The sequence below is a fragment of the Nicotiana tabacum genome, chromosome 14, assembly GCF_000715075.1.
Source record: "Nicotiana tabacum cultivar K326 chromosome 14, ASM71507v2, whole genome shotgun sequence".
Classification (NCBI taxonomy): Eukaryota; Viridiplantae; Streptophyta; class Magnoliopsida; order Solanales; family Solanaceae; genus Nicotiana; species Nicotiana tabacum.
Genome location: NC_134093.1, coordinates 105269892 through 105285356, shown reverse-complemented (window position 1 = coordinate 105285356; position 15465 = coordinate 105269892). Strand labels below are relative to the sequence as shown.

Sequence of the window (15465 nt, the reverse complement as noted above, 5' to 3'; positions counted from 1 at the left end):
CGCATGACAGATGTACCCGGTCATGGAGGAGTTGCTCCCCCTGTTGCTAGAGGTTGAGGGATGGCTCCACCTCATGGTAGAGGACGAGGACGTCCTAGAGTTTCTCCAGCTGTGCCACCAGTTGAGGACCCTATTATTGAGGAGTAAGACAAGGTGCCTGCAGCAGAGCCAGCCCCAGTGGATTTCATGTCTGCGCCGGGATTCTAGGAGGTCATGGGACGTATATTGCAGTTCATGGATTCTATGACTCAGGCTAGTTTATTTCTAACGGACCCAGCCACATCTCAGGCGGGAGGGGGAGCACAGACCCCTACCGCTCAGGCTCCAGGGCATGCAGTTGTTGTATATCAGAACTCCGGCGCACTACCCATGGGCGAAGCTCATCTAGTTGCAGCAGCAATACCTGAGCCCCGACCAGTTGCGGCCGGCGAGCAACAGAAGCTATTGGACAGATGGACCAGGCTACATCCTCCTGTCTTTGGAGGTGAGCGACATGACGACCCCCAGGACTTTATTGATAGGTGCAGGGACAGACTGCACAATATGAGGATATTGGAGTCCAACGGGGTGGACTTTACCACCTTTCAGCTGGAGGGCAGGGCTCGAAGATGGTCACAGTCATATCTTCTCGACAGACCAGCAGATTCTCCTCCCTTGACTTGGGACCAGTTCACACGTATCTTTCTGGATAGGTATATTCCACCCTCTCAGAGGGAAAAGTTGCGGTTTCAGTTTGAGGAGCTTCAGCAGGGTCAGATGTCCGTGACTGACTATGATATGAGATTCTATGAGTTTTCTCACCATGCACTTATGATACTTCCTACTGATGTAGAGATGGTGCAGAGGTTTATTGCAGTGTTGCACTCTGGTATCCAGGTCACCATGGCCCGGTAGGTTGATATGGGGACTTCATATGAGCTAGTTGTGGAGATAGCTCAGAGGATCGAAGGTGTTCGTCAGCGGAGCCGAGAGCAGATGTCGTGGGACATGCGGTTTCGTTATTCTGGAGGGTTCAATGGTGCTCCGTCTGGGGGAAGAGGTCAGTTTGGGAGAGGTCAGCCTAGCAGGCCCACATATCCTGCATCGCCGCCTTCTCAGGGTGCTCCAGTGCAGCCCTATTTCAGCGCCATGCCAGAGAGCTCCTTCCGCTCACCAGCTATTCAGGCTTCCTCCAGTGGGTATTCATACCATGAGGGTCAGACTTCAGGTCAGCAGTCCACCGTTCTGAGGGGTTGTTACGGGTGCTACGGGTGCATGGTTCCTGGCCACATGAAGAGGTTTTGTCCCAGACTTCGGGTCAAGGCAGTACAACAGGGTCATTAGCCTATGATTTAAGCACCAGCCGTCCGGCTGCCTAGAGGCAGAGGGCAGGTGGGTAGGGGCTGTGTTAGAGGTAGAGTCCATGTAGTGCTCCAGCTAGGTTCTATGCTTTTCCGGTCAGACTAGATGCAGTTGTCTCAGATGCCGTGATCATAGGTATTATTTCTATATGTGATAAGGATTCTTCGGTGCTATTTGATCCAGGGTCTACATATTCATATGTTTCATCTCTGTTTGATCACCTAGGTGTTCCTCGCGAGTCCTTGGGTACTCTTGTATATGTGTCCACGCTAGTGGGCGATTCTGTTGTGGTGGATCGAATCCACTAGTCCTGTATCCTGACTTTCTGTGGTTTTGAGACCAGAACGAATCTTCTGTTGCTTGATATGACTGACTTTGAGGTCATCCTGGGCATAGATTGGTTGTATCCATATCACGCCATCCCTGATTGCCATGCTAAGACTGTTACCTTGGTGATGTCGGAGTTTCCTAGATTGGAGTGTAAGGGTTCGTTTGTCAATGCATCTAGTTGGGTTATCTCTTTTCTGAAGGCTCGATACATGGTCGAGAATGGTTGTTTGGATTATCTAGCTTATGTACGGTATACTACCATAGAGACTCCGGCAATTGATTCAGTACCCGTAGTTCGGGAGTTCTCCGATGTGTTTCCTTCAGATCTTCCAAGCATGCCATCAGATCGTGATATCGATTTCTTCATTGATTTAGCTCCAGGTACCCATTCTATCTCTATTCCTCCATATCGCATGGCTCCAAAAGAGTTGAAGGAATTGAAAGCACAACTAGAGGAGTTGCTAGCAAAGGGGTTCGTCAAACCGAGTGTGTCGCATTGGGGTGCACCGGTGTTATTCGTGAAGAAAAAAGATGGGACTATGCAAATGTGCATTGATTACTGCCAGTTGAACAAAGTTACCATTAATAACAAGTACCTGTTACCGCGTATTGATGATTTGTTTAACCAGTTGCAGGGTGCCAAGGTGTTCTCTAAGATTGACTTGAGATAGGGGTACCATCGGTTGAAGATTCGTGAATCAGATGTTCGGAAGACGGCTATCCCGACTAGATATGTCTACTATGAGTTTCTAGTGATATCCTTCGGTTTGACTAACACCCCGACGTTATTTATAGATTTGATGAACCGGGTGTTTAGGCCATATATTGATTCGCTTGTCATTGTCTTCATTGATGACATTTTGATCTGCTCGCGTAGCATGGAAGAGCACAAGCAACATTTAAGAGTGGTGCTTCAGACCTTGCGAGAACAGAAGTTATATGCTAAGTTCTCCAAGTGTGAGTTTTGGTTAGATTTTGTAGCATTCCTAGGGCATGTTGTATCAGGCGAGGGTATTAAGGTAGATCCCAAGAAGATCGAGGTTGTTCAGAGTTGGCCTTGTTCTACCACATCGACTGAGATCATGAGTTTCTTGGGGTTAGCGGGTTATTATTGTCGGTTTGTGGAGGGCTTCTCATCTATTGCAGCACCTTTGACTAGATTGACCAATAAGGGTGCTCTGTTTCAATGGCTCGATGATTGTGAGATGATCTTTCAGAAGCTCAAGACCGCCTTGACTTCAGCACCGGTGTTAGCATTGCCTTCCGATTCAGGGATGTATACCGTGTATTGCGATGCTTCATGCGTTGGCCTGGGTTATGTATTGATGCAGGAGGGGCGAGTTATTACATATGCTTCACGTCAGCTGAATCCCCACGAGAAGAATTATCTTGTACATGATTTGGAGTTGGCCACGATAGTTCATGCTCATAAGATTTGGAGGCATTATCTTTATAGGGTGTCTTGTGAGGTGTACACTGATCATCGCAGCCTGCAGCATTTATTCAAGTTGAGGGATCTCAATTTGAGGCAGCGCAGGTGGTTCGAGTTACTAAAAGATTATGATATTACCATCCTTTATCTTCCAGGCAAGGCGAATATGGTTGTGGATGCCTTGAGTAGAAAGGCGGAGAGTATGGGTAGTTTAGAATTCATTTCAGGAGAGGAGAGTCCATTAGCTTTGGACATTCAGTCCTTGGCTAATAGACTTGTGAGGTTGGATATTCAGAGCCCAGCCGAGTTCTTGCATGCGTCGTTACCCAGTCTTCACTATTCGAGCAGATCAAGGCTGGCCAATATGACGATCTGCACTTATTGGTTCTTAGAGAGACGGTACTATAAGGTGGTGCCAAAAAGGTTACTATCGATGAGGATGGTGTTCTGTAACTCAAGGGTCGTGTATGTGTCCCTAATGTTGTGGATTGAGGGAAAAATTCTAAAGAAGGCACACAGTTCTCGATATTCTATTCATCTAGGTGCTACAAAGATGTATCGCAACCTGAGACAACATTATTGGTGGCGGCAGATAAAGAAGCACATAGTTGAGTATGTAGAGACGTGCCTAAATTTCCAGTAGGTTAAGTATGAGCACCATAGGCCAGATGGCCTACTCCAACAAATGGGTATACCTTAGTGGAAATGGGAGCGCATCAATATGGACTTCGTAGTTGGGTTGTCGCGGACCTTGAGAAAGTTTGATGCAGTTTGAGACATTGTTGACGAGGTGAATAAGTCATTACACTTCATTCTGGTCGTGACCACTATTTTTCAGAGAGATTGGCCCAGATTTACATTCAGGAGATTGTTCGGTTGCATGGTGTGCCTATTTCCCTCATATCAGATAGAGGCCCTCAGTTTACTTCACATTTTAGGAGGGCAATACAGAGTGAGTTGGGGACCCGGGTAGAGCTAAGCACAGCCTTTCATCCGCAGACCAACTGGTAGTCGGAGCGAACGATTCAGATCTTGGAGGATATGCTCAGAGCATGTGTGATTGACTTCGGAGGGCAGTGGGATCGATTCTTGCCTTTGACCGAGTTTGCTTACAACAGTAGTTATCATTCCAGTATCGAGATGGATCCATTTGAGGCTTTATATTGTTGGCGATGTCGTTCGCCCATCGGATGGTTTGAGCTCGGCGAGGCTAATTTATATGTTACCGATTTAGTGAAGGATGCCTTGGAAAAGGTAAAGTTGATTCAGGAGTGACTTCGCACAGCACAATTCAAACATAAGAGTTGCGCGGATCAGAAGGTGCGTGATTTATCATTTATGATGGCGAGAAAGTTCTCTTGAATGCCTCGCCGATGAAGTGAATCATGAGGTTCGGGAAGAAGGTCAAGTTGAGCCCAAGGTTTATAGGTCCATTTGAGGTGTTGAGACGGGTTGGGGAGGTTGCTTATGAGCTTTCTTTACTTCCCAGTCTATTGGGAGTTCATCCAATCTTCCACGTGTCTATGCTTCGGAAGTATCATGCCGACAGGTCGCATGTGTTAGACTACAACACGGTTCAGTTAGATGAGAGCCTAGGTTACGAGGAAGATCCAGTTGCCATTGTTGACAGGAAGGTTCGCCAGTAGAGGTTCAAGAAGATTTCTATGGTAAAAGTTCAGTGGATGGGTCAAACAGCCGAGGAGGCGACTTGGGAGACCGATGAGGACACACGAAGCAGATATCCACACTTATTCGGCACTCTATGTACGATTCTAGACCCGTTCGAGGGCGAAAGTTTGGTTACGAGGTGGAGAATATTATGACCCGATCGATCGTTTTGCTTTCTAGATCCCTGTTACCCTAAATAAGACCCCCACTCTATGTGCTTTTACTATTTTATTACTTGAGGGAATGGTGTGTCCGGGTTTGTAAGGGTCCGGGTTGAAATCAGAACACTTAGTTCCTTATTATTAGCTTAAAAGGGTTAAGTTTGACTTGGGTCAATATTTGTGGTAAACGACCCCGGGACCGGGGGTCACTGGGAGACAGTGAGGTCCATTTAATACGGGACTTGGGCCATCTTAGTTCATTTATTTCACTTCTTGGGTGATTTTTGGAGCTTCTTAGGGAGGCATTTCCACCTAGATATTGAGGGTATGTAATCCCTACCCAATATAAGTTAAATGCATAGATTATGGGTAGATTATAATATGTAAAATAGTAAAAATTATGGGTTTAGTTGAAAAACCTAGATTCTGATAAAAACGGGATTTAACCACGAAAATAGTTATGGAATTGGGTGAAAATTATATATTTGAGTTCGTGAGGTTATAGGTAAAAATTATCTTCAAAATTTCTGAAATCCGGGAACGTGGGCTCAGGGGTGAATTTTAGGAATCTTCCAGATTGGGTTGGGTAATTACTCAAATAGTTAAATTATGAACTTTTCAGTATATATTGATTTATTTATATAATATTTGGCTAGTTTTAGGCTGTTTGGCACCAAGTTGAGGACTTATAGCGTATTTGTGAATCGGAAGTGAGCTTGAGAACGAGGTAAGTCTCTTACCTAACCTTATAAGAGGGAACTCATCCCCTTAGGTGCATTTTGTTGTGTGTTATTTGAGTGGGGAGCTGCGTACGCACTAGGTGACAAGAGTCTGTGCGTAGCTATATTTCATTAGATGTACGGGTAGTCTTAGATTTATATCATGCTTTAATTGTATTGTCATATTTGTTATGTATATTAATTATCTTGAATAGGGCTGAGACTAGAGATTTTAAAGTTTAAAAATTCCAATTTTATTTTGGGGAAGAATTGATGAATATTTAATATCTCTGAGAAATCCATATCCTCTCGCGTCGCAAGTACTTCCGCGAGCGATGTAAACTTCTCTATTCTCATAGGAGCAGGTTGTTCGCCTCGGTAGTGTAATAGATGTATCTGTGGTTCATGTCATTCGACCCTCGGCAGTGGACACAATATATTTTTGGATCGGGTCGTACGACCTCAGCATAAATCATGCGTGATAATACTCGGAGCCTGGTTACACTTGATATTACTTTATGGCTCGAGAGATTATAATTTGTTTAATTATAGAAATTGATTTGGTGTTAGTAGATCTTGACTAGAGATTTTGAAATTTATTATCAGTTAATGGGTCATTCATTCACTGCTTGACATTGTGTTATTATTATTATTATTTCCATGTCTCATACATGTTTAGAATTATTGTATTTTATTGTTGGCCCATAGTAAGTGTCGATGTCGACCCCTCGTCACTACTTCTTCGAGGTTAGACTGGATATTTACTGGGTACATGGTACTCACGCTACACTTTTGCACTAATCGTGCAGGATCTGAGGCAGGTGCATCTGGCAGTCATTCCGACGCGCACCCCTGATACTTCGAAACTTAGTGGTGAGCTGCTTCCCGAGTCCATTCTGCAGCACCCGGAGTCTCTCTTTTGCATTTATTTTCTGTTTACTCTATTTCAGACAGTAGTTTAGTGTTTTGTATAATCTACTAGTAGCTCATACACTTGTGACACAAGGTCTTGAAAAATATGCTAGTAGACATTCGATGGCTTTTGAGTGTTTATTTCACCACACTTGTTCTTATATTTGTTTATGCTTTGTTTTATTAAACCTTTCACCTCTTACTTACTTAATAAATAAAAATTAGTTATTTCAAAATTGTTAAAAAGAATAAACACATGGCTAGTTCACTTGCCTAGCGGCGACATTGGGTGTCATCACGACTTATAGGAAAAATTGGGTCGCGACAATACATTTGTTTCATTTTTTGTTTTTTAGATCTTCAAAATTTTATTTTAAATGTGAATTAAATAATTTACTCTTTTTGTCCATCTAATGTTGTTGTTTCCTTGAGTTCCAAATGGTTAAGAATAATGGTATCAATAGACATAATATTATTCTAGCTATATATAAATTGAAGGAGTGTATTTGCTAAAATTTTATTTCTATTTTATGGTTTTAATTAATCACATTATCAATAGAATTTGAATCAACATAATTAGATCAAATTGAATGAAACTTAGTTTGATTTGGTGATCATATTTATTTACGTACCGATAAACTTGTAAATCGAACGAACTAATTCAAAGTGGACTGAATCGAACCGAACCAATCGGATTAATTAAAAACGAATCGAATTGACTAACAATCTAATTTAATCTTCTTCACTAACGGTAGGTTTTGCATTACAATACAGTAATACCCATAATTATCAAATTTTGGATCCGTCTCAGATGATAATCTTGGTTATACTAACTCCAGTTCCTACCCTTATTCCTTGTTCATTATTTTCATCATTTAGTTAATGTTCACAAAAATCATTCGTTACTAAAGCTGTTTATCTTTATCATCCCACAACTCGGGTCTAACAAAGTTTCTAGATCTATCATTTGACCCTTTGGCATCACCTAGGGTCAGATGAATTATAATTGCACCATAAATCGAAGGAATAAACTGAAAAACAAACCGAATAAATTAGCGTATTTTTATTAACCGAATATCTTTTAACGGTTTGACTTTAAAAATTAAAAAAAAAAAGAGAGATAAAGTGAGAAACCTTTTTGTGGAGTACGTCAATAGTCACTTGCATTTGATCCATATGTAAATAACTACATTACTAATGTAATTAAATTATGCAAGATTAAAGAATAAATTACACTTTTAGATGCATGCACTACACACCACTAAACTAGCTATTAAGGAAATTGTTTAAAGGAAATTAAAGTAAGATTATTTATTCGCATAAAGATTAATATCTTTTCTTTGTTTTTTATCATCAAAAAGTGTGGTCTTGTTTGGTCTTTAACATGGGTGTCGAACAGCTATTACCAATAAGATACAAGTGTTGATACCTAAGGAGTAAAGATTGATTAATTAAAAAGGTCTGTTAATTAAAGTACGGCGATTAATAAAATAAGTACGTACCTAATCATATATAACCAAATTTAGTCTTATATGCTCCACCTTCTCATGTCCTAAATTGCTTTAAGCCAGCTAGACATGCAGTCATCTTTTCCTGAAAAAATAAATATTATTATCCTTGTGTAAAAATCATCTGACTATTTCATATAAATGTTTAAACTTTTCGTAAGAAAACACTTCAATTTAATATCAGATCGTACTGGATTGAAATCACAAAACGTGAATATTCGCAGGAATAATCACAATGATGTATTCTAATTAAACAATCGGATTAAGAGAATTATGAAGAACTAGAATATGAGCTACTACGTACATTGCGCTTAACTCTCATAACTAGGAGATGAAAGTTAAATAAGATTATACGAGATTGTGTTAATTAAAATACAAACAATTCATAATCTAAACTTATTCTCATAGGAGAATGGAATGATCGATGAACACACAACATTTGAAATTAAAATGAGATGATGAAATGGATGAATGCTATAAGAGCACAATGCAATATTAAGATACCTAACAATATGAGAAATACATTTAATAGAATACTTGTAAGATCAACAACGTTACACGCTACATTATAGTGAAGGTTGGACCTATGGGTACAAACATATTCACAAGAAGAATATATATTAAAAATTGCACATGCTAAAATGGATATGAATTCATATAAGATTGGATAAGATTAAAATAATCACAACTAACACGATGTGGTAAAATGAGAATCGTTTACTATTATATGATTTAGCCATTTGGGAGTTTGTATTAGTGCAAGACTAACTGAGCAAATTAAATTAGAAGACCAATTTGTTGAAGATAATGATCATGCTAACAAACCTGATAACTATGCGATCACTTAGTCTTAGTTTACAAGAATTAGGACTCTTTGTATTAGCTATCCTAGAAGAGTCCACTCTATGTTGTATAGCCAAAATATAAGATCCATATTCTGTATAAATACATAGGACTCGTGTAACTGAAAATATATCAATACACTGCATTCTTGACATTGTCTCTGCACCATAATTTCACATGGTATCAGAGCTTCTTTAAAGCCAATCCCGCTGCCAAAATTCAGTTCTTACTACAACTCTGTCTATATGGCTTCCAACACCTTTTCAACGGCCTCTCTTCATCATCTCATTGCTTTATGTCCTATGAAATTGAAGCCCTCTAACTATCTGATATGGAGAACACAAATGATGCAACTTATCCAAATAATAAGGTTGAACTATCTCATTAAAGGAAAGCTAGAAATTATAAACATAGAAGGCACCAGTGAAAGCAGTGATAAGGACAGTGGCAAGGGAGTTGACAAAGCCAGTGACAAAAAGGTTGATACTGCTGATGACTGGGCTAAAAAAGATGTGTTGTTAAGGAGTTGGATATCTGGGACAATGTCAGAAGAGAGCATGCATCTCATTGTGGGATGCACGACTGCTAAACAGATGTGGGAATGCCTGGAAGAAACCTATCTGTAGGCAACAAAGGATATGGAATTCCAGTTGAAGCAACAACTTCAAACTATCAAGCTTGGCAGTAGAACCATTGATGCGTATCTGAAGGAATTCAAAGGCATTTGTGATGGCTTGGCTGCCATACACAAGCATGTAGAGGATGATAGCAAGGTCATCAACTTTGCTAGAGGTTTGAGGTCCTAAATACAAAACTTGTAGGACAGTGATGCTTGGCAAAGCACCTTATCCAACTCTGAGCCAGTTGGTCACTTCCCTAAGAGGCTTTGATCTCAGAGAGGATGAAGGAGATGATCCACAACAAGTGAATCACAATATGGCATTTGCAGCACAAAGGACATACAACAACAGAGGTAGAGAAAGTTTCTCAAACAGAAGAGGTAACATGAACTACAGTTCAAGAGGTAGAGGCTTCAGGCCTGCTGGACAAAACAACAACCAAAACACTCAAGGATCTGGAAATATTGTTAAGGGACAGGAAACCATAGGATTATCAGCCTTCCAGATATGTGGCAGGAACAATCACAATACAATAAAATTCTTTTATAGATGGGACTTCTCCTATCAAGCACCATAAGATTTGCCACAGGCTCTTGCTACACTCAATGTGAACAGTCAGAGTGGTAGAGACAATGCTCACTATATGGATTCTGGAATAAGCACTCACATGACCAATAATTCAGGTAACTTATCCAACCTTAAACCTTACAATGAAAATGATAAAATTATAGTAGAAAATGGACAAGAACTGGATATCACACATGTTGGAAAAGAAAAAATTATGGTTTAAAGATGAGTGAAGTGCTAGTAGTTCTTAAGCTCAAAATGAATTTGTTATCTGTAAGTAAGATTACTAAAGATAATTGTTGCTCCATTGAGTTTGATGAATCATCTTTGTTGTAAAGGACAAGAGGACTGGGAAGCTAATGGCCAAAGGTACTAAAAGAGAAGAGATATATGCCTTGAAGGCGGACAATTTTCTTGCTTTGACTGCAACACAGACAAGGAGAAGCTCTAGTGATATTTGGCATGCCAGACTTGGGCATCCAAATTCTAGGTCCTTAGAAGTACTTAGTAACAATAAGTCTATCAATATCACTTGTTGGAATAAAACTCCTACAGTTTGTGTTAGTTGTCAAATGGAAAAAGGTTGTAAACTACCATTCAAGTTGAGAAATAAAGTTAAGAATGAACCTCTATTGAAAATTCACTGTGACTTATGGGGTCCTGCTCCTATTGAATCTTCCCTACATATGAAATACTATGCTTTATTTGTTGATGATCAAAATAGATATACTTGGTTGTATCCTTTAAAAATAAAATCTGACTTCTTGGAAACATTTGTCAAATTTCACAAAATGGTTGAGAAACAATATTCAAAGAGTATCAAGATCTTTCAATGTGATGGTGGAGGTAAATTTTCAAGTTCTGAATTTGTTAAGTACTTAGAAGATTGTGGCATTGTAAGACATATTTTGTGTCCTTACACTCCTGAGCAAAATGGCATTGCAGAAAGAAAACATAGACATGTAGTGGAAACTGGATTGGCACTACTACTATATGCTAGGTTACCTTTATATTTATGGACTGAAATTTTTCTCACAATAGTATTCCTGATAAATAGATTTCCATCATCTGTGCTTAAAAAGTAAACACCATTTAACAAATTGCATGGTTCACACCTAATTGTAATAGTTTGAAAGTGTTTGGGTGCACGTGTTTCCCTTACTTAAATAAAAAATACAAGTTCTCACCTAAGTCATATCCATGTGTGTTCATTGGTTACAGCAGTTTGCATAAAGGTTATAGGTGCTTTCATCCAACCATAAGGAAGGTCTTTGTGTCAATACATGTTGTCTTTGATGAACTAACACTTCCCTATGTGCAGGAAAATAAGACTGGCAGTGCACCAAATAACTCTAGTCATATGGCCACCTTCTTTGAATTTTTCTCAGAATCACAGGCTAAGTCTGGTTCATCAGACCCTACTGCTGTAGGGGAAGTGTTGAGAGCTGATCATGATATTGTTGCAGCTGATGTTTTAAATTCCCCTTATTTCTTTTTTCTTTCCTTTTGGTAGGAGAAAGACATATGCGGTTGGATTAGTACAATTATTGGTAGCATTATAGTCAGTATTCCAAGAAATGCTGGCTTTTTCGATTGCCCCCGATGCATGTAATGGAATCGAGTACTATACCTTTTTGAGGCGCGCATACACAAGGGGAATTCCTTTCTTGTCCAATACAAAATTTAATATAAGAAAATACTTTCCAGAAAAAACAAAAAAAAAAACAATTTATTTTTCTGGCTACGGATTTATGGAACCTCACTTACTAGTTTGAAGTTGAAAAATAGATTTCATGCAAATTGCACACTGAGCTTTTGGTATAGGTATCCCGGGGCTAATAATCTACGAAGAAAGGAGGGGAAAGGGCAGATCAACCAAAGATCCTACTCCTCTTAGAAAGGGGAATGAATCATTTTTCCGATTTTTCATTTTGTTTTAAGGCCCCATCGACGAAAGAACAAATCGGAAAATAGTCAATTTGATGAATATTCATTTTATACGGTCTCATCTTTATCACACTTCTTTGTCTTCCAAGTAAAAAATAGTTTAGTTCTAAACTCCTTTCTTTTTCCATTTAGCTTTTATTGTTTGTTTGGGTTTGTAACTATGTGACCACTGGAAGTGGAAGAGCTATTTGATGAGACTTCATCAGATGATTGTACAAGAAGGAACTAGATAGATTAGAGAGAAAAAAAGAACAGATGAGAAAAAATGATAATGATAAATAAATAAAGGAATTTTGGATTGGGTCAGGAATCCAAATCAAAGTGTTGTGTTAGGAGCTAATCATGATATTGTTGCATCTGATATTTCAAATGATCAGGATGATGGTGTTACTGCTCAAACAACTGCTCCAACTGCTAATCACAGTAATTACTCAGTTTATTAGGTTCAAGGCCATAAAATGGTCACCAGATTCAAAACTAAGTATCTCCCTATAACTCATACCTCACTAGTTGTTGTACAAATAAAACCAGAAGAACCTAAAACTATAAAAGAAGCTCTTAGTTTCCCTCACTTGTTTAAAGCTATACAAGAAGAATTAGCAGCTTTACATCAAAATGAAACTTGGATACTAGTTTTCAGAACTTCAACAATGAATGTAGTAGAATCTAAGCGGGTGTTTAAAACAAAAATAAAGCCAGCATGATCAATAGAAAGACACAAAGCAAGGCTAGTTGCTAAAGGGTACGCATAACTTGAAGGGATTGACTTTGAAGAAACCTCCAGTCCAGTAGTTAAAGTTACAACTATAAGATTTATTCTCTTTGTTGCTGTCACTTTACATTGACCCATTAGGCAACTAGATATTAAGAATGACTTCCTACATGGTCATCTACAAGAAAAGGTTTATATGACTCAACCACCAGGCTTCACTGATCCAATGTATCCTCACCATGTATATTTCTTGAAGAAGGCACTATATGGTCTCAAACAAGCTCCCAGAGCTTGGTTTGAGAGATTTAGTCTATTTCTACTTCATCTTGGTTTCAAATGCAATTGAGTTGATTCTTCCTTATTTACTCTCCGTGATGCAGAAGGAACAATATTACTCCTGTTATATGTAAATTATATAATTGTAACAGGAAGCAACTCAAGGCAGATAGGGGAAGTAGTACAAAAGCTGGGGCATGAATTTGCTATGAAGGATCTTGGACCGTTGCTTTTTAGGTATTGAAGTAAGCTATTTTTCTAAAGGAATCCATTTGAATCAAAGCAAATATGCACATGATCTGTTTAGGAAAGTGGATATGGCAAATAAAAAAATAGTATATACTTCACTAGTTTAGAAGCATGGTCTACAAGAAACAGATGGCAAAGCAGTTGATCCCTCAGCCTACAGAAGCATTGTAGGAGTCTTGTAGTACCTCACACTCACAAGACCAGACAATACTCATGTTGTTAATCTAGTAAGCCAATTCATGCAAAATCCAAACAGCATGCATCTTCAGACAGTAAAGAGAATATTGAGGTATGTCAAAGGAGAGATTTAGTATATTCCTACTTCATATCATAGTTTTTCTTTAGGCCGTATAGGTTCTCAGATATAGACTGGGCAGGATGTGCCATTACAAGGAGGTCTACTACTGTATATAGTATATACCTTGGTGAAAATTGTGTCTCCTGGTCATCAAGGAAGCAGAACACTGTTGTAAGGTCAAGTGCTGAAGCTGAGTATAGAGCACTGGCAGCAACTGCAAGTGAACTTACCTGGATAAGCAACATTCTACAAGACATTGAAATGTATATCAAGACCGCTCATATCTTATTTTGTGACAACTTGAGTGCTCTATACATGACTACAAATCCAATAATGCATGCTAGAACTAAGCATGTAGAACTAGATTACCACTTTGTCAGAGAGAAGGTAGCTCAAGGACAATTGATTACTCAGTTTATTAGGTCCAAGGACCAACAAGCAGATGTTCATATAAAGGCTCTTCGCAAAGACCAGTTCCAGTTCTTTCGAGACAAGCTAGGTGTAGTGAAGTCATCTCCAACCAATTTGAGGGGAAGTGTTAAAGATAATGATCAGGCTAACAAACTCGATAGCTATGCGATCACTTAGTCTTAGTTTACAAGAATTAGAACTCTTTGTATTAGCTATCCTAGAAGAGTCCTACTCTATATTGTATAGCCAAAAATATATGATCAATATTCTGTATAAATACATAGGACTCGTGTAACTAAAAATATATCAATATATTGCCTTCTTGACATTGTCTCTGCACCATAATTTCACACAATTTACTCCACAGTTTTCCTTTGAGATCACAATAGAAATTAAGTTAAAACCTATAAACTTCAAATCGTGAATGTTGAATCCGCCCCAAGCTCTATCCTTCTTTCTAACAGTACAAATTTATATTAGTACATTCAATTGGAGCACTGTTATGATTATTAATTTTTTTCCATTGTATAAGACATTCTTAATAACCTTTTTAGGTTTTTTTTTAAAACTGATATAACTATGTAGTGCGAAGTCAAAGAATTATGCTTTGGTTATATTCATGTATGTATAGCTAATAAGTATGTTGTAGCTTTGCTATGACTAGTGTCCTATCTTTCTTTTACGTGCATTTTTAAAATTATCAATTTAAAAGTATTTCTATACCTAATATCAAGTTGTGTTTTATATTGTTAAAAGAATGGTTGTGGCTGAGAAGCACAAGCAATTTGACCTAATTAATAAAGAGGACCACACAAAACAGGGTTTAAGACCTTAAGCTAAGGCATTAAACTATGTAATTAGAACATCATGTCAACACTCATAATGATCAGTTTATATTACATTTTAATTCTTCTGTTAATAAAGAAAGAAAAGGAAAAATAGGGAACAAATTCCAGTATAGGGTATCCGAACCGATTCCTATCATTCTTCTACTATAGGGAACATATTTTTTGTAAAACAGCCTAGTTATTCATGCAAGAATTACGATCAAATAATTATTATCTCTAATAATGATACATTGATTTCTCAATGCCTTGTTAGGATTGTTGTAATCGATAAAAAAAAAAAAAAGATTATTCGCACCCAATATTATCACACTAACAAACACATGACATGCGTCTATCATATGCACCTTTATCAATAACCATAATTAATTAATGTATGTGTATAAAAGCTAGAAATGATAAGAAGTTACCTTTACAAAGATCTTTAAAGATCGTGTTTTGATGATTTTTATACTCTGTACAAGATATGAATAATTCAGACCTATGTAAATGATTTAGCTCTATAAGAGCAAATAAGGCGATTTTATGTAACGATCCGACTTGTCGTTTTAAGAATTAATGTCACGTTTAGCGACTTAAGGTCCCGAAAAATTTCGTAATATGTATTATGACTTACGTGTGCCGTC

At 38.5% G+C, this 15465-nt stretch overlaps 1 protein-coding gene across 1 annotated transcript; it reads left to right on the top strand.

Annotated features, from left to right (window-relative positions):
- The first annotated feature begins 9552 nt into the window (after nucleotides 1–9552).
- LOC142169076 (uncharacterized) lies at nucleotides 9553–14171 on the top strand. The gene is made up of 9 exons (XM_075230278.1): nucleotides 9553–9687; nucleotides 9779–10000; nucleotides 10124–10318; nucleotides 10440–10997; nucleotides 11423–11572; nucleotides 11615–11709; nucleotides 12902–13089; nucleotides 13189–13273; nucleotides 13631–14171. Exons 1-9 carry the CDS (start codon nucleotides 9553–9555, stop codon nucleotides 14169–14171), a joined length of 2169 nt encoding a protein of 722 aa, XP_075086379.1.
- Nucleotides 14172–15465: the final 1294 nt, after the last annotated feature.

Excerpts from the sequence above, each read along its gene's own strand:
- LOC142169076 (XM_075230278.1), top strand. The coding sequence starts at position 9,553 with ATGGAATTCCAGTTGAAGCAACAACTTCAAACTATCAAGCTTGGCAGT. Across the intron at positions 10,001-10,123 it reads CTCAAGGATCTGGAAATATT|GCTCTTGCTACACTCAATGT; the intron begins GTTAAGGGACAG and ends GATTTGCCACAG. Across the intron at positions 13,090-13,188 it reads TCTATTTCTACTTCATCTTG|GAAGCAACTCAAGGCAGATA; the intron begins GTTTCAAATGCA and ends TAATTGTAACAG.